This window comes from Ceratotherium simum, chromosome 8, assembly GCF_057802395.1.
Source record: "Ceratotherium simum simum isolate JZ-2026a chromosome 8, ASM5780239v1, whole genome shotgun sequence".
Lineage (NCBI taxonomy): Eukaryota > Metazoa > Chordata > Mammalia > Perissodactyla > Rhinocerotidae > Ceratotherium > Ceratotherium simum.
The window spans coordinates 54,052,034-54,075,009 of record NC_141907.1 but is presented as its reverse complement, the minus strand read 5'-3'; the positions used below and the strand labels follow the sequence as shown (position 1 = coordinate 54,075,009).

At 36.1% G+C, this 22,976-nt stretch overlaps 1 protein-coding gene across 1 annotated transcript in view; it reads left to right on the top strand.

Annotated features, from left to right (window-relative positions):
* The window catches only part of LOC101396761 (transmembrane serine protease 11D), a 39,543-nt gene that overhangs the window by 5,807 nt on the left and 10,760 nt on the right, over window positions 1-22,976 (top strand). Inside the window, exons 4-6 of the mRNA XM_087434661.1 lie at window positions 10,535-10,602; window positions 18,765-18,922; window positions 22,332-22,370. Coding sequence (XP_087290787.1) covers window positions 10,535-10,602; window positions 18,765-18,922; window positions 22,332-22,370 — 265 coding nt within the window. The remainder of the gene's footprint in view (window positions 1-10,534; window positions 10,603-18,764; window positions 18,923-22,331; window positions 22,371-22,976) is intronic.

Below are 22,976 nucleotides of genomic sequence, written 5' to 3'. Positions count from 1 at the left end.
AAACAAATCAGTCTTATTGCTGATATGGAGAAAGTTTTAGTGGTCTGGATAGATCAAACCAGCCACAACATTCCCTTAAGCCAAAGAATAATCCAGAGCAAGGCCCTAACTCTCTTCAACCTTATGAAGGCTGAGAGAGGTGAGGAAGCTGTAGAAGAAATGTTTGAAGCTAGCAGAGGTTGATTCATGAGGTTTAAGGAAAGAAGCCCTCTCCATAACCTAAAAGTGCAAGGTGAAGCAGCAAGTGCTAATGTAGAAGCTACAGCAAGTTATCCAGAAGATCTAGCTAAGATAATTAATGAATAAGGCTCCATTAAACAACAGATTTTCAATGTAGATGAAACAGCCTTATATTGGAAGAAGATGCCATCTAGGACTTTCATAGCTAGAGAGAAGACAATTCCTGGCATCAAAGCTTCAAAGGACAGACTGACTCTCTTTTTAGGGGCTAATGCAGCTAATGACTTTAAGTTGGAACCAATGCTCATTTACCACTCCGAAAATCCTCAGGTCCCTTAAGAATTATGCTAAACCTACTCTGCCTGTGCTCTATAAATGGAACAACAAAGTCTGGATGACAGCACATCCATTTACAACATGCTTGACTGAATATTTTAATCCCACTGTTGAGACCTACGGCTCAGGAAAAAAGATTCCTTTCAAGATATTACTGTTCATTGACAATGCACCTGATCACCCAAGAGCTCTGATGGAGATGTACAATGAGATTACTGTTTTTTTCATGCCTGCTAACACTACACCCATTCTGCAGCCCATGGATCAAGGAGTAATTTCAATTTTCAAGTCTTATTATTCAAGAAATACATTTTGCAAGGCTATAGCCGCCACAGATAGGGATTCCTCTGATGGATCTGGGCAACGTTAGCTGAAAACCTCCTGGAAAGGATTCACCATTTCAGATGCCATTAAGAACATTTGTGGAGCCAGCCCTGATGGCCTAGTGGTTAAAGTTCGGTGCACTCTGCTTCAGCGACCCAGGTTCAGTTCCTGGGTGCAGAACCACACCACTCATCTGTCAGCAGCCATGCTGTGCCAGCAGCTCACATAGAAGAACTAGAAGGACTTACAACTAGAATATACAACTATGTAGTGTGGCTTTGGGGAGAGGGGAAAAAAAAGCAGAGGAAGATTGGCAACAGATGTTAGCTCAGGGTGAATCTTTCCCAGCAAAAAAAAAAAACGGAAGAACATTTGTGATTCATGGGAAGAGGTCAAAATATCAACATTAACGGGAGTTTGGAAGTTGATTCCAACCCTCGTGGATGACTTTGAGAGGTTCAGTGGATGAAGTAACTGCAGACGTGGTAGAAATAGCATGAGAACTAGAATTAAAAGTGGAGCCTGAGGGGCCGGCCCAGTGGCACAAGCAGTTAAGTGCACGTGCTCCACTTCGGCGGCCCGGGGTTCGCAGGTTCGGATCCGGGCGCACACCGACGCATCGCTTGTCAAGCCATGCTGTGGCGCATCCCATATAACGTAGACGAAGATAGGCACAGATGTTAGCTCAGGGCCAATCTTCCTCAAGAAAAAAGGGGAGGATTGGCATCGGATGTTAGCTCAAGTCTAGTCCTCCTCACAAAAAAAAAAAAAAAGTGGAACCTGAAAATGCGACTGAATTGATTCAATCACATGATAAAACTTTAATGGATGAGGAGTTGCTTGTTATGGATGAGCAAAGAAAGTGGTTTCTTGAGAAGGAATTTACTCTTGGTGAAGATGCTGTGAAGATTATTGACATGACAATAAAGGATTTAGAGTATTACATAAACTTAATTGATAAAGCAGCGACAGGGTTTGAGAGGATTGACTAATTTTGAAAGAAGTTCCATTGTGGTAAAATGCTATCAAATAGCACGCATGCTACAGAGAAATCATTCATGAAAGGAAGAATCAATTGACACCACAAACTTCATTGCTGTCTTCTTTTAAGAAATTGCCATAGCCACCCCAAACTTCATCAATCACCACACTGATCAGTCAGCAGTCATCAATATCAAGGCAAGACCCTCCACCAGCAAAAAGATTATGACTTGCTGAAGACTCAGAGGATGGTTAGCATGTTTTAGCAATAAAGCACTTTTTAATTAAGGTATGTACATTTTTTTAGCCTTAATGCTATTGCACACTTAGATTACAGTATAGTATAAACATAACTATATGCACTGGGAAACCAAAAAATGTGTATGACTCGTTTTTGGTGATATTCATTTTATTGCTGTGGTCTGGAACCGAACCCACAGTATCTCTGAGGTATGCCTGCATTCATAACAAGGTCCTCACACACACACAAAGACATCTTGTAATGTTTCAGCTGTGTACTCAGTTTAATAAAGGGAGCAAACTAAAAGGGTGTGTATAAGAAGAATCCCAGCTTCATTATAGGGAATTAGAATCCAGCTATTTGCTGAATTCAGCAAGATGTCAGTGATGTCTTCAGCCCCAGGGAGGTCACTCAGGTCCTGCCAGACAGACTTAGCATGTTAGGTCAGCTCATTTTTAATAGACAATATGCAAAATTGCAAAAGGCTAATTTGCAGAGAAATGGTACAAAACATAACATATGTTCAGCAATGTAAAGAGCATGAACTAAATAAATTTCTTTTGAAAAGTACTACCAGCACTTTTGGAAGATATTCAGTAAATTTTAGAACACAATGCCAATGACAAAAAAATATGAGCTAGCTTGTTATTTTTAAATTATTCTCAAAAATATTTTGTAAAGTAAATTATAATGCATATATAAACCTTGATATCAAAAGAACGTAGTTTTAGTATTGTCTCTTGTTATAAATATAATACAAAAACATGTAGCAAATTCAAGGTATTCAAGAAATATAAAGAAGAAATATGCACAAAATCTCAACACTCAGATATATTCACTAGTAGAATTTTGATGTTTCAGATACATTTCTATGCAAACTACATACATCATACATGCAAAAACATAAAATTTCCTGTCAATGGAATCATACTACATATGCTAGTTTACTATGTACTTTTTTCTTAAAAATATGTCATAGAGGTATATAAATATCAACAAATTTAGAAATATACCACTTTAAATAAGCAGTATTATAGTGTGTAGATGTACAACATTTTATTTAACCAGTCCTCTATTGACAGTTTAAATTGTTCCCAGTTTTTCACTGTTATATTTAACATTTTGAAGACCATCCTTGTTCACACATCCTTGTACATGTGATTGATTATATTTTGGGGATATATTCCCAGAAGCAGAATTACCAGAGTATAGGGCCGATGCAGTTCTTATTTTTCTCTAGAGACTTTTAATTTTTTTAATAAAGATTTTATTTTAGAAGTATTTTAGTTTATAGAGAAGTTGCATCACCAGCAGTATACAAGTATGGATAGGTATGCTTATTTCCCCACCACACTAACACTAGGTGGTGTAAATCTTTTTAATTGTTGCTAATCCAGTTGGTGAGAAGTGATATCTCACTATCATTTTGATTTGCATTTCTTTGCTTACTAGTAAGATTTAATTTGTCTTCATATATTAGTAGATCATTTTTATTTAATTTTTTGAAATATGAAATTTTCCTTTCATTTTTATAATTTCATTTCAATTGCCTGGTCATGACCTTCCCCATTTTCTTACTGGAGTATTTGGTTTTGTTAATATGAATTTGAAAAAAACTTTTTCCTTATTAGAATATTAAAATTTGCCTCTAACTCATGTTGCATATATTTCTCTAATATGTGGTCTGACTTTCAACTTTGTTTATAATGTAGGGTATTTTTAATGAAAAATAGATTTAATTTTTTATGTAGCCAGAATAATCAATCTTTTTTATGATTTCTCACTTTTGCGCCAGGTTAAAAGTGGCTTTCTCCACTCCAAATACTCTTCAAGATCTTCACTCACATTTTCTTTTTGTAATTTTATTTCAGGTTTTATAATTTTATCTTTGATTCATCTGTAATTTATTTTGTAATAAGGTGAAGATCCAGCTTTTTCCCCTCAAATAGCTAGGTGGTGGTACCAAAACAGTATGTTAAATAGTGCAATGGATTTATTTGTCATGCCACCTTTACCATATGCTAAATTCTTCCTTTTCTTTTTTCTGTACTCTACTCTCTTTCGCTGGACAATTTTTGCTTGCACCAGTACTAAGCTATTTAGAGTACTGTAGCTTTATAATATATTTAAACATCTGGCAGAGCAAGATTTCCCTTGAAATTCTTCTGATGTATGAGTCCCATAGTTAATCTCATTTATCTATCTTTCTGTAAAAACCCTTTTAACATTAAAAACATTATATGAATATTACTCTAATATAGTGCTTTATAGTTTACAAAGCACTTTCATATATATTATCTAACCTTCCACTCACAATAGCCATATGAATTAATAAATCATTTTTATAGATGGGTAAGTAAAGGTTGTGAGATTAAAAAACATGCCACAGGCCATTCAGCCGGAAAGTGGTAGAGCCAGAATTCAAACTAAGGTCTCTTGACTCCAAATCCAAGAACAGTACCATTGCCCAATGATGACATGAGTACCATCATTATCCTTGTCCCATAGACAACACTGCTATACTTAATGAGCAGTGGAATACTCCCAGAACATTCTCTCATATTAAGCAATTCACTTCTCTTTTCTGTTTATTCATCAGTAAAATAAAATCATTGGACTAGATGATTTTTATAGTACATTCTAACTCAAAAAATCTACAATTTTGTGATTTTAATGCAAGATATCCATGCCACCCATTCACCTGTTTTTCTTATCCTGCCTCTCCGGCCACTTCTTCTCAGTGTCCTTTATAGCGTCACCTTCCTCTACACTGCCAATAAATGTTGAAATTCCCCTAGGCTTTAATCTACACCCTCCTCTCTTCTCACACTATTTTCTATCGCTAGATGATCTTACCCATGACCATTACCTCAACCAGCACTTACATACTAATGACAGTCTATCTCCAACCCAAACTTTTCTTCTGTGCTTCAGACATTTTCACCCACCTACCAGCTTGATATCTCTATGTGGCTGTTTTAAAAATATCTCAAATACATATGTGCCAAAATGAAACTCACAGTCTCCCCACGCCATCCTAGCTTTCTTCCAATAATCCTATCCCCATTAACATCAATACCATTTATTCAGTTTCCGAAACTAGAAACCTAGAATTCATCCTAGACATACTGCTCTTTATCATTCCAAATATCCAATCCATTACCAACCCCCATAGGTTTTATCCCCTATATTTCCCTCAAATCCATTCATTTCTCTCCATATCTGCTACCACCATGCCCAGCCAAGCCATCACCTCTACTCTGGAGTACTAAAATAGCATCATAGCTAATTTGCCTGATTTCGTCCCTAAAATTGATTATCCATATGCAGCAACAGAGATTGTTCTCAAATTGCAAATCTGATTACATTATCCTTTTGCTTAAAACACCTCAGTGACTTCCCATTATTTACAATAAAGACCAAATGCTTCACACACTAACAAGATCTGCATGGTCTAGCTTTTCTATCACTCTAGCATCCCTGCTCGCTATGCTACAATTGCACTGGCCTCCTTTCATTCCTTAAACACAACCTGTTTGTTCCCACCACAGGACTTTGCATGTGCCATTCCCTCTAACTGTGAGGCTTTTTCTTTCCTCTTCAACCAGCTAACTGATTTTTCCTGAAGATCTCAGCTCCATAAGCATCTCCTCTGAGCAACTTCTCTAATCTCACTGGCTAGATCAAATTCCTCTACTATATTGCTGCATTTATCAGAGTTATAATTTTATTTAAATGTGGATGATAATTTGATTAGTGCCTGTCTCTTCCCATTAGATGTAAGCTCCTTGATGGCAAAGACTGTTTATCTTCTCTCACCACTGTATCCCAGTGCTTGCTAGAAGGGGTCTGGAGCACAAGAGGTGCTCAAAAACTCCTGATGAATGAGTGAAAAAAGGAACAGCACCGTTTAGAAGTAATGAAAGCACCTGTTTGCAAAATACATGTATCAAAACTATGAGTACATTCTGATTGAATGGGTCTTTCCAAGTAAAACAAGAGACTTCAATCAGGATTCATACCTGGGATGAACTGAATCATTGAAACTCCCCTTTGGTATTAGGGGTGGTATTGCAACAGATCCTGCATACGACAATTGCCATTTTTTCCAAAATATACCTAATGATAGTCCCATAAACAAACAAGGACACAGAAAGAGAAAGAAAGCAGTATCAATTTGAAATTAATCTTATCACATCACTTATACCATCAGGGCTTTTGGGTAAAATTCATTTCAGGCACATCCATTTAACAAGCATTGATTGTTGCCTAATGCCTAAAAGAGAATTTGGCACATACTTGGCATTCAAATATTTGTTGAATGAATGAATAAATGATACATTCTATCTCTTGGTTCCTGTGTCAAGTCCTAGGGACACAAAATAAAGACATGGTAGCAGTTAGGGTGGAGCTCACAGTGGTCTCCAACGTGGGGCTGTGCACCTCAGAGAGGAATTCACAATAATTTTTTGGAGTGATGGAAGAAAATACTCAAACGTCACTGTGTGTATTTTTCTCTTAAAGAATTAAAAAAAAAAAAAACAGGAAAGAAAAAAAGAACCTTAGGTTTGTTACTATTTACAAATGAATTGATACTGGCACCCTTGTTTGGATTTATGTCAGCTGGTCCCACACCATGTGTGTGACAATATCTTGAGGGAAGGGGGTGAGGGCAGCAACACAATAGAACTGACTGGGCTTCAGCACATATTTACCTGCTCTCAGTAGATTTCAGTGATGTGAAGTTTTCACTGGATTAAAAATTATATTATCTAGTTCTAAAAGTAAACTAAATCTCCCCAAAATTAATAAGGGGACTAAGAAGAATCCTTCAAAATGCAAACAAATTTAAAAACTTGCAATTTGAACATTACCCTAATATGTAAGCACAGTAACGAACTAGTAAATGAACAGTATGCTTCTAGCTAGAGCCATATTACCAGGTGAAGCAATACCTTAGGTAAAGCCATATGCTTCTTAGAAGATATTTAATACACACACACACACACACAGACACACACACACACTCTGTCCCTTCAAGGTATAAGGTATTAACCACTTTTTAAATAAAACTCATCGTATGGAAAGAAGACTTTGAAAATATATTTTTAGCAATGTGCCCATCATTAGGTGACTGTGTTTCATTTTGCTTGGCTGGAAATGATGTATGTTATTTGTAAAAGTGCAGACATGCATACATAAAAATTTGGGGGAAAGGATAAGTTCTCATGTGTGGTTGATTTTGAACACATTTCTTTCTTTCCTTTCTTTTTTTTTTTTCCTAAGATCAGCCCTGAGCTAACACCCACGCCAACTCTCCTCTTTTTGCTGAGTAAAACTGGCCCTGAGCTAACATCCATGCCCATCTTCCTCCATTTTATCTGGGATGCCACCACAGCATGGCCTGACAAGCGGTGCGTCGGTGTGCGGCGGGGATCCAAACCCGGGCCACCACCAGCAGAGCGTGCACACTTAACCGCTACGCCACAGGGCCGGCCCTGAACACATTTCTTTAAAAATATATATAAAATGAAATACCTTTCATTTGGTTTGCAAGGATAACCAACTGATATCAGGGAAGATGGAATGAGACCATTCCACGATGGGTGAGACTGACAACTTAGTGTCACGATTTATTAAGTTCTGTCAATGATGCCCTTCATGCATTTGGAGCCACATAATTGTGTGGAAGCTTCTTCAGCACTTCAAACAAAGTATTTAAACTAAACTTAGAATCATACCTTTGAGTCATTTTATCACAAAATGTTGCAAAATTTATAAATTCTATCCAGTCATATTGTTAACACTGAAAATATAATTATTGAAAAAATTAATGGAATAAGGGGCCGGCCCGGTGGTGTAGCAGTAAAGTTCGCGTGCTCCACTTCGGCAGCCAGGGTTTCACAGGTTTGGATCCATGGCGTGGACTGATGCACTCCTTGTCAAGCCATGCTGTGGCAGCATACCATATAAAGCAGAGGAAGATGGGCACAGATGTGAGCCCAGAGCCAATCTTCCTCAGCAAAAAGAGGAGGATTTGCATTGGATGTTAGCTCAGGGTTAATCTTCCTCACCAAAAAAAAAAAAAAAAAAATTAATGGAATAAAATACCTACATGTTTATTCTGTAACTCAGCCTTTTTAATTTCTAATTTTTTCAAATGTTTTATGATGTACATTGTTAGTACAGTATTATTACATGCATATAATTTATAAATAAATATACTTGTTTTGGCTCCTCACACACAAAATGTTTTACCCACAGGAGTGTATAATCAAAAATATTTGGAGACCATTGTAGTAATAGATAGATCATATTTGCCATATATTTTATCTCTTTCTTGAAAGCTAAGCTTTCCAGATCTTCCGATTAAACAGAAAAGAAAGTTGTAACTGGAGGATGATTGAAATCACAAAAACAACATTATTCCTATTATTCATCCCATGAATAATATAAACAAAACTATAGCTATCAAGTAAGAAGGGACTGAAAATAAGGTGATTTATCTTCATGGGTAGCTAATGAGATCTTTTCCCTCTAAAGATAAAAAATATGTGACAATTATAGATAATCTATATGTAATGTTTTACCCTTTATATGATCTGTTCTATTAAAGATTTAAAGATATTCGCTTTGTTAGAATTTACCAAAATAATCTGTATCTCACTTCAGTTCTTACCAATTATGAATATTACTGAGGTATGAGGGTTCTAGACTATTTTAGAATACAAAGATAGTATTGTCACCCTCAATCAGGAAGGAATATAAAATAGTTCTCTCTTTTTTTCATTTTTTACTGGATTTTTGTCCAATGTCACAAAAGGGTCATAGTACAGGTTACAAAATCAAATGAGTGTGAAAGTAAACTCATTTGACCCTTTGAACACAGTAATAATTTTGAAGGGAGAGAAAAGGCCAAAAAGGTTGACTGTAAAGCTCACTAAAAGTAGATGCATAGTCTCTGGGAGTTGTAGTAGTCAATTGCATACAGATAAATTTTTTAAATACACTTTTGACTGTTCTCCTTTTATAGATGGAGAAAGTGAGAGGAAGAAAGGTTACGAGGTTCATCCTCCTACACCGTTAACTGAAATATAGCTTACCAAATGACAGCAACAATTAATTCTAGATATAGAATTTGGGGTGACTTTTTGTTTTCTTCTTAATACTTAAGAGTATTTCTTGAATTTTTTAAAAAGGAACACGAACTATTTACATGAAAGCAATAGTCTCATTATTCTTAAAAATGTTCAAGGCTTTTCTGGAAAGAAAGAAAATGATCGGCTGGCCTGGTGGCGTAGTGTGCACGTAAGTGTGCACGCTCCACTGCGGCGGCCCAGGGTTCACAGGTTTGGATCCCAGGCACGCACTGACGCACTGCTTGTCAAGCCATGCTGTGGCGGCATCCCATAAAAAGTAGAGGAAGATGGGCACAGATGTTAGCCCAGGGCCAGTCTTCCTCGGCAAAAAGAGGAGGATTGGCATAGAATGTTAGCTCAGGGCTGATCTTCCTCACAAAAAAAGAAAGAAAGAAAATGATCATTTTCTCTAACAACTGGTTGGTCTGATACCAGCCTATACGAATGGATATTTAAAAAGATATCGTGTGGTATAATCGAGATTGCATAAACTTTACAGTTTCAAGAAGAATTAGCTTCAAATCCTGACTTAATGTAATATTCAGCAGACGACTTAATTTCCCCATCTTCATCTTTTCATGTCCACCTCCACCTTGTTGCAACCTCACAGTACAAGCCAACAGAATCCATTCTCCCTTATGAAAATTCAATACCTCTGACCCTGCATCTTGGAAGAACTGTTCCAATTACAGAACCACTCCTAGTTCACTGTGAAGCTGATCTTTATACCTCAAGAGGACCATCCTTGCTGGGACTGGCAATGATTCAGGGAGATAGATAAGGTTCAGATAGCTAAAGAAATTATCAACTGATGTTAAAAAATAACCTCTGAGGCATTAATCAAAAATAACAAGGAAAAGACTGTCCTTTGCTTCTCCCCTTTCTCACCACACTCTCCACTGCTACTCATTTTAATCTGGTCTTACTCATTTAAAAACAGTTGTGAGAGATCACACAATGTAAGTTATATCAGTGGATTCCCCTAGTGTTGGCTTGGCTCCTGCCTCAATCCCCTTGGAAACAGTCACCAAATCACGTAACATGAGCTCTCATTGAGTAAAACATCTGATGCGTTTAGAATGACTTCTAATGAAGACAGATCCCGTTCATTATCATCTTTGTGTAATAGATGAAGAAACAGGCACTGCATCAAGAGATTACATAACCAATCTAAATCAATCCCACGTGTTCTGAGATGGAATTGAACTAAACTGAACTGAACTGAAAACTCAAGTCTCCATTCCACATTAACATAAGTCCCGTGTTACAGGGCTGGGAAGCAGGAGAGGAAGAACTGTAATTACAGAGATGCCTTTTTCTTTTCTTTCTACAGATTACTGACACATTTAAAAAGTCAAATTTGGGAAATCAGTTCATCAAAGCTCATGTTGTCAAAATGAGGTGAGTGGAACTATATCAAAAAATATATAAGCATAGATACAATTTGGCCCATTTGACTTTTGTTCACAGCATGGATGATGAATGAGATGTTCACACAATTTGTTGCAATATTATGAAAATAGTATCATGGGCAGCTTAAAAAACAATGCCAAAACAAAAACACAAACAAAACATGCTATCTATGATTTACCTACTAATGTACATAACCATATTACTTCAATTCTTGGTGGGAAAAGGAGGAAAGGGTGGAGAGAGAGTTGAGTGAAAGTACAGTAACAGGACTATACTATTGTATAAATCCAGTGGATACCATTCATATTCCAGTCTATGTAAACAGTGCCCCCTGAAGTTGTGCCATGCTGTGGTGCTGGACATATTCATCCAAGATCAAAGCACTATAACCAACTTCAAAAGTGGCTTCTGGTTTTTGTTTGCCTGAAATTCTATAACAGAAAGGATGCTGTCGCTAAATCCAAGCATGTCTGTCATGAATTAATAACAGAGGGAGTAGCAGCATGCATGCTAGCTATTTGCCATTCCTGCCTTAGTTGAACATTCACCTATCCAGGTGATGTGACAAAATGGGCCCTCTCAACTAAAACAGTCACCGTTACTGACCCTACCACAAACACCTCAAATGCTTACACTGCTCAATCCTTCAAGTAATATGCAAAAGTTCTTTGGAAGGGAGAATAATTGTATTAATTCTTTCTCGAATACTAACACCACAAGAAAATCAATTTTTCTTATTCTCTGTAGAGTCACGTAGTAAGTGCCCAGGAGCATGGAGCTCTGGTTAGATAAGTTTTGTTGAGGAGTTAGAGGAGTAGGCAGAATCTACAGGAAGAATATTTTCCAAAATGCATTTCAGTCAGTTCACTACACATTCACATTAGTACTTTCTTGTGAACTCTCTGTATTAGTCACTAGCTCTCAAAATTTGTAGGACTGAATGAGCCATCTGCATTTTCTCTCCTTTTGTCCGCTTCCCACTTACCACTCAATCCCCTGAAATCTCACTTCTGACCCCACCACAAAATGCTAATTTGTTCTTGCCAATTTCAGCAATGACATCTAAATCACAGACTCCAAAGAAACCATGTCAGTCTTCTGTTTGGACCTCTCAATGGTATTTGGCACTGTTGAACTTCAATTGTCCTTGAAATAGTATCACCCTGTGCATTCTATGACCCTAAACACCCCTGATTTTCTCTTAGCTCTCCAGTTACTCATCAGTTTTCTTTACCAGTTTTTATTCCTTCTCTGTACATTCCTCAAATGTTGTTGAATGTCAGGCCATGCTATAAGCCTCTCATCTCCATTCTCATTCTGTCCTTTCTGTGGCTTCATTGCCACCTGTATGCTGATTATTCTCAAAGTTGTATCTCTAGGCTAGTCCTCTCTTCTCTCTAGACCTGAATATACACAGCCATCTACTTGACATCATCATATGGATATCTTGCAGACAACTCAACTTTAATATGTCCAGACCTGAATCTATCCTCTCCCCCACCAAGTATGTTAGTTACTCTTCTAGTGTTGCCTACCTCTATAAATGACATCACCTTCAACATAGCTGCTCAAGAAAGAAATATGAGAGTCATCTTTAATCCCTGTCTCTCCCTCAACCCACACATGTAATCATCTAATCTTTACAATTCTATTTCCTAAATATCTCTAAGATCCATAACTTGTCTTCAAATACACTGCCTTCAACCATGTCTCTCCTAGACTATGAACAGCCTTCTAGTGAGTCTCCTTTCCTCCAGTCTTGCTCTACTCCACACTCTACATTGCAGCCAGAAAGATTTTTTGAAACAGAAACCTAAACATACTATTCTCTTAGATAAAATCTTTCAAAGGGCCACTCCTTACCCTTACATATGTCAAATATCATAAATAAATAAATATGTATGTATCAAAGATACATGTATCCTTGATACATACATAATGGATATATATATGTATATGTACATGTATGTCTCCTGAGACATTTACACTGGTGAGTAAAGAACAAGGTGGAGGGGCCGGCCCAGTGGCATAGCGGTTAAGTTCACACGTTCCACTTTGGCGGCCCAGGCTTCATCAGTTTGGATCCTGGGTGCGGACCTACTCACCGCTCATCAAGCCGTGCTGAGGCAGCATCCCGTATAGAAGAGCTACAACTCTACAACTATGATACACAACTATGTACTGGGGCTTTGGGGAGAAAAAAGAAAAAGAGGAAGATTGGCAACAGATGTTAGCGCAGGGCCAATCTTCCCCAAACAAACAAACAAAAAGAACAAGGTGGACAGTAGTGGAAGATAAGCCCAGAGATGGAGATGGTAGGAGGAAGTCAAATAAAGAAAGTTTAGTAAACTTTGTTTTAAAATTTTCACTGCTCCAAACCTTCCTTTATCTTCTTATTGATCTGTAGGAGTCCTGTATTTATAGCAGGTACCAACCATTTGTCACTTTCTGAGTTGCAAACATATTCTGCCTGTCTATAGCATATCTTTACACTTTGTTTACGGCATCTTTTGTTGCAGAAAATAAGTTGTAAAATGTCTTATGTAAGAAATCCTTTCTCCTCCCGTATATAAAGACATTCTCCCACATTTTCTTGTAAGTTTGAAATTTTTGCTGTTCATATTCAGATGCTTTGTTTGTATACGGTATAAAGTAAAGATCTAATTTAATGTTTCCCATATGAGTCATTTTCTTTCAGATTTGTAATTCCACTTCTGTGATACGTTGTTTACATATGTCTGTGAGTCAGTTTCTGGATGATGAATTCTGTTCCTTCCTATTAAGCTTAATAATTATGTCATTCAAATAAAATCTACCACTATGGATTTGTCTATTTCTCCTTGTTCAATATATTTTAAGGACATATTATTGAGTGCCTATCTCTTTAGAATTGTTATATCTTCCTCATGAATTATTTCTTTTATCAAAGTATTAATCCTTTTTATCCCTATTTAGTGTTTTTTAATCTTAAAATCATTTATGTCTCATACTATTATGGCTACATTGAGTTTCTTGTGGTTATTATTTTTCAATATATCTTTATCCACCTTTTTATTTTCAACATTTATATGTCCTTATAGGTTAGATATTTCTCCTAAAGTAAGATGACAGCTAGATTATATTTGCTAATGCAGTCTGACCATCTTTGTCTTCAATTGGAATTTACATTTACTGTGATGACTTCTACATGTGCATTTATTTCTTTCATATTATTTTGTGTTCTTTAGCCTGCTTTTTCTGTGCTTCTTTTTCCTACTGTCTTGCCTTCTTTTGTATGATTGACTTTTCTTCATTTTCTTTTCTTCTTTCACTAGTTTAAAAGTTCTACATTCCATTCATCTTATTTTAGTAATTATCCTTAAAATTTAAAAAAGGAAACTTGGCTTAATCCACTACCCTGCTTCCAGATAATACAAGGAACTTGAAACTCTTATTCATGTTATTATTAATGATGTTTTAGTTCCACCTGATTTGTAATAACTCCAAATTAGTCATTGTAATTATACTGTCAATGTCTTTTTAGATTACCAGTTTACTATTTTGTTTGTTCCTATTTCTTCCTGTATCTTACACTCTCCTTTTGGGTTCAATTTCCTTCTTACTGAAGTACCTCCTTTATAAATTCTTTCACAAGAAGAGTACATGAGCAATAAACTACACTTTTTGTTTTGCTTTGATCTGAAAAAATGTCCTTATTTTAGCCTTATTCTTGAATAATACTTTAGTGTGGATATAAAATTCTAAGTAGATAGCTATTTTCTCTCAGAACTTTGAAGATACAATATATACTGCCTTACATTGTTGCTATTAAGAGATTTTCCTTCAGTCAAAATGTTCTTTGGTAGTTAATCTTTTCTCTGTTGTTTGAAAATCTTCCATTTGTCTTTGAAGTTCAGAGTATTATTATGATGTACTATTTGTGCGTGGGTTTTCTTTTATTTAGTATGCTTCAGACTCATTGTGATCTTTATCAATTCTAGATAATTCTCATTATCTCTTATAATATTGCTGCTCTTTTATTTTTCTGTGCTCTTCTTTAGCATTGCATTAGGAAAACATTGAGCCCTCTCCTGTCTCTTAGCCTCTGTTTGATCTTTTTCATCTCTTTATCTGTTTTCTACATTCCATGTGATTTCTTCATCTCTATCTTTCAGTTAACTCATTTCTCTTCAGCTTTGTCTAATATTCTGTGTAATCCATCCAAAGAGTTTTTTAAATTATTTCATTGAGGTCATATTGGTTTATAACATTATGTAATTTAGGGTGTACATTATTATATATCACTTTCTGTATAGACTGCATCTTTCTCACCATGAATAGTCTAGTTTTTATCTGTCACCATACATATATTCTTCTTTACCCCTTTCACCCTCCCCCCATCCCCTTCCCCTTTGGTAACCACTAATCTGTTCTCTTTATCCATTTGTTTATCTTCCACATATGAGTGAAATCATATGGTGTTTGTCTTTCTCTGTCTGGCTTATTTCACTTAACATAATACCCTCAAGTTCCATCCATGTTGTTGCAAATGGGACAATTTTGTCCTTTTTTATGGCTGAGTAATATTCCGTTGTGTGTGTGTGTGTGTGTGTGTGTGTGTGTGTGTGTGTATATATATATCCAGCACACCTTCTTTATCCATTCATTAGTTGATGGGCACTTAGTTTGCTTCCAAGTCTTGGCTATTGTGAATAATGCTGCAATGAACATAGGGGTACCTAAATCTCTTTGTATTGTTGATTTCACGTTCTTTGGATAAATACCCAGTAGTGGGATAGCTAGATTGTATGGTATTTCTATTTTTAATTTTTTGATAAATCTCTATTCTGTTTTCCATAGTGGCTGCACCTGTTTACATTCCCACCAGCAGTGTATGAGGGTCCTATTTTCTCCATATCCTCTCCCACATTTGTTATTTTTTGTCTTGTTAATTATAGCCATTCTGATGGGTATAAGGTGATATCTCGTTGTAGTTTTGATTTGCATTTCCCTAATGATTAGTGATGTTGAACATCTTTTCATGTGCCTGTTGGCCATCTGTATATCTTCCGTGGAAAAATGTCTGCTCATATCCTCTGCCCATTTTTTGATAGGGTTGTTTGATTTTTTGTTATTGAGTTGTATGAGTTCTTTATATATTTTGGAGATTAACTGCTTGTCAGATATATGATTTGCAAATATTTTCTCTGAGTTGGTGGGTTGACTTTTTGTTTTGTTCATGGTTTCTTTGCATTGCAGAAGCTTTTTAGTCTGATGTAGTCTCATTTGTTTATTTTTTTCTTTTGTTTTCCTTACCTGAGTAGACATGGCTTTCAAAAAGATACTGCTAAGACTGCTGTCAAAGAGTATACTGCCTATATTTTCTTCTGGAGTTTTATAGTTTCAGGTCTTACATCAAGTCTTTAATCCATTTTGGGTTAATTTTTGTGTATGGTGTAAGATAATGGTCTATTTTCATTCTTTTGCATGTGGCTGTCCAGTTTTCCCAACACCATTTATTGAAGAGATTTTCCTTTCTCCATTGTATGTTCTTGGCTTGTTTGTCAAAGATTAGCTCTCCAAGGACGTATGGTTTTATTTCTGGGCTTTCAATTCTGTTCCATTGATCTATGTGTCTGTTTTTCTGCCAGTGCCATGCTGTTTTGATTACTATAGCTTTGTAGCATATTTTGAAGTCAGGAATTGTGATGCCTTCAGCATTGTTCTTTTTTCTCAAGATTGCTTTGGCTATTCAGGGTCTTTTCTTGTTCCATATAAACTTTAGGATTTTTTGCTCTATTTCTGGGAAGAATGTCATTGGGATTCTAACGGGGATTGCATTGAATCTGTAAATTATTTTAGGTAATATGGACATTTTAACTATGTTTATTCTTCCAATTCACGAGCATGGAATATCTTTCCATTTCCTTATGTTTTCTTCGATTTCTTTCAATAATGTCTTATAGTTTTCAGTGTGTAGGTCTTTCACCTCCTTGGTTAAATTTATTCCTAGATATTTTATTTTGTTTGTGATGATTGTAAATGGGATTGTATTGGAAAGGAAGAAGTAAAACTCTTGCTGTTTGCAGATGACATGATTCTATATATAGAAAACCCTAAAGAATCCACCAGAAAACTATTAGGAATAATCAACTACAGCAAAGCTTCAGGGTACAAAATCAACTTACAAAAATCAGTTGCATTTCTATACACTAATATCGAACTAGCAGAAAGAGAAGTCAAGAATACAATCCCATTTACAAGCCATTGAGTTTTAATTTCAGTTAAAAACTACATTACAACTATGTTTTCCTGTCTGCAAGCTCTATTTGTGTCTTTTGAGAATCTGCCTGGTCTGTTTTGATAATGTCCCATACTTTCCTAATATTTATGATTCCCCCTTTTATGTCACTAGTGGTTTTAAATATACTTACATGACTATCTGTTAATTGTATCATGTGAAGTTTTTGAGGATGCTCTCCTTGTTCTGCTGATTCTAGCTCATGATGTATTGTTTACCACTGGGACTGTATGCTTATCTTTAATCCCACTTTATAAGTAGATCCTATACAGCCTGGATTTAACATAAATACCTCCACAACATTTGCTTCTATCAGACACTCTAGGAGGATCAGCAGCACATGGACCATTTTTTGGTTAATTTCTTAGCTTAAAGGTTCTACCCTGCAGGTAATATTAACGCAAACTTTCATGCAGCCAGGCTCATAATTGTGAATTCTTAGGAGAAGCTTCTTTTTTCTGTCCAGACCTGGACTTCTGAGACACATAAACTTCTTTATTTTTCTTTTATGACATGATGAACAGATTTTTTCTTTCTAATCTATGCTTCCACTAAGGGTTTAGAATCTTTGCCTTATTCTGAAACCTCATGTCCATCTCCCTATTTTGCACTAGCCCAAAGCCTCATCTCCAATATTTATGTAAATGCTAAAACTCAGGGCTATTGGATATTCTAGTGCTTACCACATAATATTCATGTTCTTCTTTATTTTTAGTCTTCCATGATTACCTTTCCTTTCATGTGAGCTCATTTCAAATGGAACTTACTATATTTTATCTAGCATTTCTGGTTGTTTTATGTGGAAAGTTTTTAAAAATTATTTAGCATTTCATGTTGCTAGAAATGGAAATTATAATTATTTATTCAGTATCTGCTTTTGCATCTAAATTGCAAGATCCTTGAAAATGGCAACTGTGAATCTAGGTCATAGCTAATTTCTGAAACTAAGAATAGTGCCTAGCACAAGACAGTGCTTATTTAATATTTGCTAAGTAAATATTAAATTAATATCTGGAATGAATATTATGGCAGAACTGGCGATTGAAATGAGAGGAAAAGGTCTAGGGTGAATATGGTAGCTTCAAAACCAAATTTGCCTAATGTACATTTTCAGAAAAGACAGCCAACGTTAGGTGGAAGAAGTGATTTACATGGTAATTTACATGGAAATAAGTGGAAATTATCTCAATTTTAGATAGTTATAGCCATTAGTCAAATTATCAAGGTTCATTGTGAGGAATATCCATGGTTAATTGAAATGGAGATAAAATCTTAACATATGACCACAAAAGTTAAAATTTGCTTTTGTAACCAGATGAATGGGTATAGGTACCAGAAAATTAACTTGAGCCTCTAAGTCACATAAATTTGGAACCTGATCTCTTTATAAGTTTGTTTAATGAGATGAGGTGTTCTTTTTTTTTTGAAGATTTGTGAAGTCTAATAATAGCTAATACTTATAGTGCGCTTACCACATGCTATGTACCCGTCCCAAAATTTCTGCACATATTAATTCATATAATCTTCATAACAACCCATTTTAATGGGAGTAGACTTAGATAAAGAAAGATTAAGAAACAAATAACTTACCAAAAATCGAACAGTAAATGGTAGAGCTGGTATTCACTCTGGCATTCTGACTTCCAAGCCATCTATATTGAATGGTGGGTACAGTGCACTATGCATTGGAGTCAAATATTTGTGAGCTAGCATTGTGATATATCATTACATATGCAAACAGTGTTATGTGAATCTGTTCTAAATTCCTCAAGTAAAATTTTTTTAATGTTTAATCAAGAAGAGTATATAAATAGAACAGCAGAAAATTATCATAATTACCCATTTTTAAAAATATCTTTATGGTTTTCAGACAAGGTGGTACTGGTGTGATAGCAGACGTTGTCATGAAATTTAAATTCACTAGAAAGAACAACGGAGCATTAATGAAAAGGAGAATTGAATCTGTTTTACACCAAATGCTGAATAACTCTGGAAACTTGGAAATAAACCCTTCAACTCAGATAACACGCAAGTACCATTTTTTATATACCATTTTATTTCAATACATCCCTCACCTTAACCAGTTATAATTCACATTTTAATTTAATGAGACTGACTTTATGAAAACTATATTATAAAACTAGATATAATATACAGCTCTATAATATAAAACATTCTAAAGTTTATAGAATCATTTAGCATTCATACAGTAAACTTTATTTGCTAAAAATTCTTTATTAATTTTCCCTCTCAACACTCCTTAGGAGGGATGTTGTTATGACATGTTCAATTGTAGGTATGCTACAGGAATGGTAAATAGCTGCTCAAGGTCAGAGAACAATTTAGTCTATGATCCTCCTCACCCAGAACAGAGCATACAATTGGAAGGTATCCGGTAAATACTTGTAGAATAAAGAAGGAAATTAGAAGACAGGATTTTTCCTATCTCCTCTCTGACGATCCTCTCTACTTTTGCCTGTCTTGAATCAATTTCCATTTTTTTCCATCCTTATGCTACCACTCAGGTTCAAGCAAACATCATTTCTTACTTAAACTACTGCACTAGCCTCCATACTACCTCCTTATGTACTTTCTTGGCCCCTTCCAATTCATGTCCATATATTGATCAAGGAAATATTTTAAAATACAATCTTGCTTAAAAGCCTCCCATGGCTTCCCACCAAAAAACCACCTGTAACTGGGATATCATACTTCCTGGTTAGCCCAGGACAGTCCCAGTTCATGTCAACTGTCCAAGAATCATTATTAATATTGCTCCCTAAGTGTCCTGGTTTGGACAATAAATAATATGCCCATCTCATCTAAAGCACTGAATGAGCTGGTTCATACATACCCCTCCAGCCAGTTATTATACCACTCTCTTCCTCTTTCATCATAATCTGGCCACACTTTCATTTTCTCTATCTGCCAAGCTCCTCTCCTTCCTGCCTCAGGGCCTTTGAGTACATTGTTCCAGTTTCTTATAACACTCCCTAGAGCACACCCTTGCGTCTGTCAGGGCTCATCTGAATCACTGCTTTCTAATGTAAGCCTTTTCTAACTTTCATTACTCAATCATTTACCTGTGTCACAGACTCCTTCATTTTCCTTCATAACGTTTATCACAACGGAAACTACAAAATTATTTGTGTGATTTTTGTATTGTTTGTCTTCATCCTACTCTGTAAACTTCCTAAAGGCAAGAACCAGTCTGCCTTGTGCATCCTATTGACCTTCTACCACCCAGTATCTAGCACATAATAGATACTCCATTAATATTTGTTGCATGACTAAAAGAAAGGAATTTCTTAATATGTACATAGAATTTAAGGACACTCCTCCAACTTTGTCATGTACTGCTAGTTTAATAAACCATGATTCCCTCCTAATAAGCTCGAGATTAAAGGATTTTGGTGGCTCCCACACTGGACTGGGATTCCATCAGCATACACCTGTCACAGCTGTACTAGTTGTTAAAATATTGAAACGCTTTCCTATCTATTGGTAAACAACCACTGCACCAGGCCTATAGAGTTGTCTCCCCAGCCCCTCCAAATCCTCCCATCCCAACTCTGGTCCCTTACAACTAAAGAGTTAATGGTTAGCCCACAAGGACCTCCAAGACACTGCTCCAGCTCCATGGCTGGCTGTGTCCTTTCTGAGTGGCTGATGTTTATGCATTTGTTTATTCCTCACAAAACCATATCTTATAGATATTTTTAGTGTCCTCATTCAGAAAAAATAGATAATTATCCAGGGTCATATTGTCAGCATGTAGGAGAGTCAGGATTTGAACTCAAGTCTGTCTTGTTCAAAGAAAGAAAAGGAGTGGTCAGCTCTTTTCATTCTCTGCCTCCAAGAGGATGTTTTGGCTCCTCTGACACTTACAAAGCAGATGTGACATGCAAACGTTTTGAAACTTTTGGCAGCAAATAAGTTTGTATAAACTCATTTTAGAGAGCACAAAAACCTGTCTGAGAAGTTTAGATTTATCTTATAGGAAATAAGAAGCTGATTTACCATTAAAAGACTTCAAGCAGACAAGGATATTATCTGACACATATTCTTAGAAAAATCACATCTGACATTCATTTTTAGAAAAATCAGAAAAAGTAGAGGTGGATGCCCTGAAAAATGCAAAAGTAGAGACAGGGAACCCAGTTTGAAGATTATTTAATAACTTGCTACTTCACCCTGCACTTTTACATTATGAAGATGGCTTCTTTCTTTAAACCTCATGAACTCTGCTAGTTTCAAACTTTTCTTCTGCAGCTTCCTCACCTCTCTCAGCCTTCAAGGAATATAAGTGTCAAATGACGAAAACATGAACTAAAGTAGAACCCAAAGAGATGGGGAGGATAGGATAATTCAAAGGATAGTTAGAGGCTAGAAAGGACAAAATCTTGAAACCAGTAAGATGTGGAAATGACAAGAAAGGAGGAGGCAGAGATCATTTCAGATTTGTAGCTACTGGTGGAAGCGGTGTCATTTACTAAAGGAGGAAATATAACATAAGAAGCAAATTTTGGGTAAAATCTGGTCAGACTGAGTTTGAGATGGCTGTAGGACATGCAGAGAAAACTGTCCTGTAAGCAGACCTTCTACTGGAATAGACAGACCTTCACTGTCTGATACCAACACATTCTCCTTTCCATGATCTCCCACCATTTCCCTTCATGCAGCACTTGCACTAGCTCTACCAACATTATCACTCCACAAACATCTTCCACCTCCATGCTTCTGTGCCCACTATACCTTCCACCGAATACCTTTTCACCTCTTGTCTCCCTGAGGCATTCCTTGTAGGTCTTCAAAATACAGCTCAAATGTTATTCTCACCAAGATAACTTCTGAAATCTCTCAGATAGCAATAGCTACTCTCTCCCTTCTCCTCTCCGCTTTGTACTTAAATTTATTCGAGTGATTCCTTGATTAATTTCTGCCTGTAAATTATGTGAGGGCAGACCCCTTGTATTTTTCTCATTGTTATACCTGCAGTACTGAGAATAGCATCAGGAGAGTAATACAGATAAACCTGTTCATATATACATATATATTAGAATAAATGAAAAATTAACTTCTCATAGCATTGTATCTTAATGACTTGCTTATGTTTCTGTTTTCCCTACTAAACTGAGTGAGTTGAGAGCAGAGATATCTTTTAAATATTTTTTCAGTGTTTGATAAGAAATTAAAGCACAGACTTTAGTTTACATAACAATAAATTGGGGAAAAATTGCAAACACAGATTTCTGGGGCCTATGACTCAGAAATCCTTTCAGCAAGTCTGAGATGGAGTCTGGGAATCTGTATTTTAGCAGCTCTCTAAGTGATTCTGATCATGGTTGTCTGAGGACTACACTTTAAGGAATGAAGGGGAAATGATATACAGTCCTTATTGTATTCATCTTACTTTCACTTTTTTTTTTAACACCAGCAATTACTGACCAGGATACAATAAATCTTTTCACTCAAGGTAAGTCTTAAAATTATTTTGTAAATACGGTTTGCCAAAATATAAAGAGTAAATGTTCAAGTCATTTGTGCTCTTTGCCAAGGCAATGTCTATTGAGGTGGTATCTTTATTCTTAGTTCACTCATGTGGGTTGCTGTTGAGACAAGACATCGCTGATTCCATTGGCGCATGGAGTGATGGTTAGGTTTAGAAGAAGGAAGAAGTAGTAGTGGCATTCCACCCAGTCTGTATCAAGTTTGAACTCATGAAAATTTTTTGGCAGCTTTGGGAAGCTTTTCCTGCCCTGGTTCCATGGTGGCATTTCTGTAGACTTGTAAATTATGTCTGGTGACATCATTTATATGGCTTCTCCTAACTACCAGAATAGCTTGTTTTGTTGTGGATCTAGATTAATCATAAAGTATAATAAAAAGAATTATAAAAAGTCTTGTCAGTTTTATGTCTATAACCTGAAGGAAAAGTCGCTACATTCCAATGTCATTGTGTATACTCTCAGGCTAGTACAGCAGAAACATAATCCCTGGAAAACAGCAGTTTACTTCTCTGGCTGATAAAATATAGTTAGAAATTAGTTCAATGTCCCTCGATAGCTGGCCAATCTCAGAT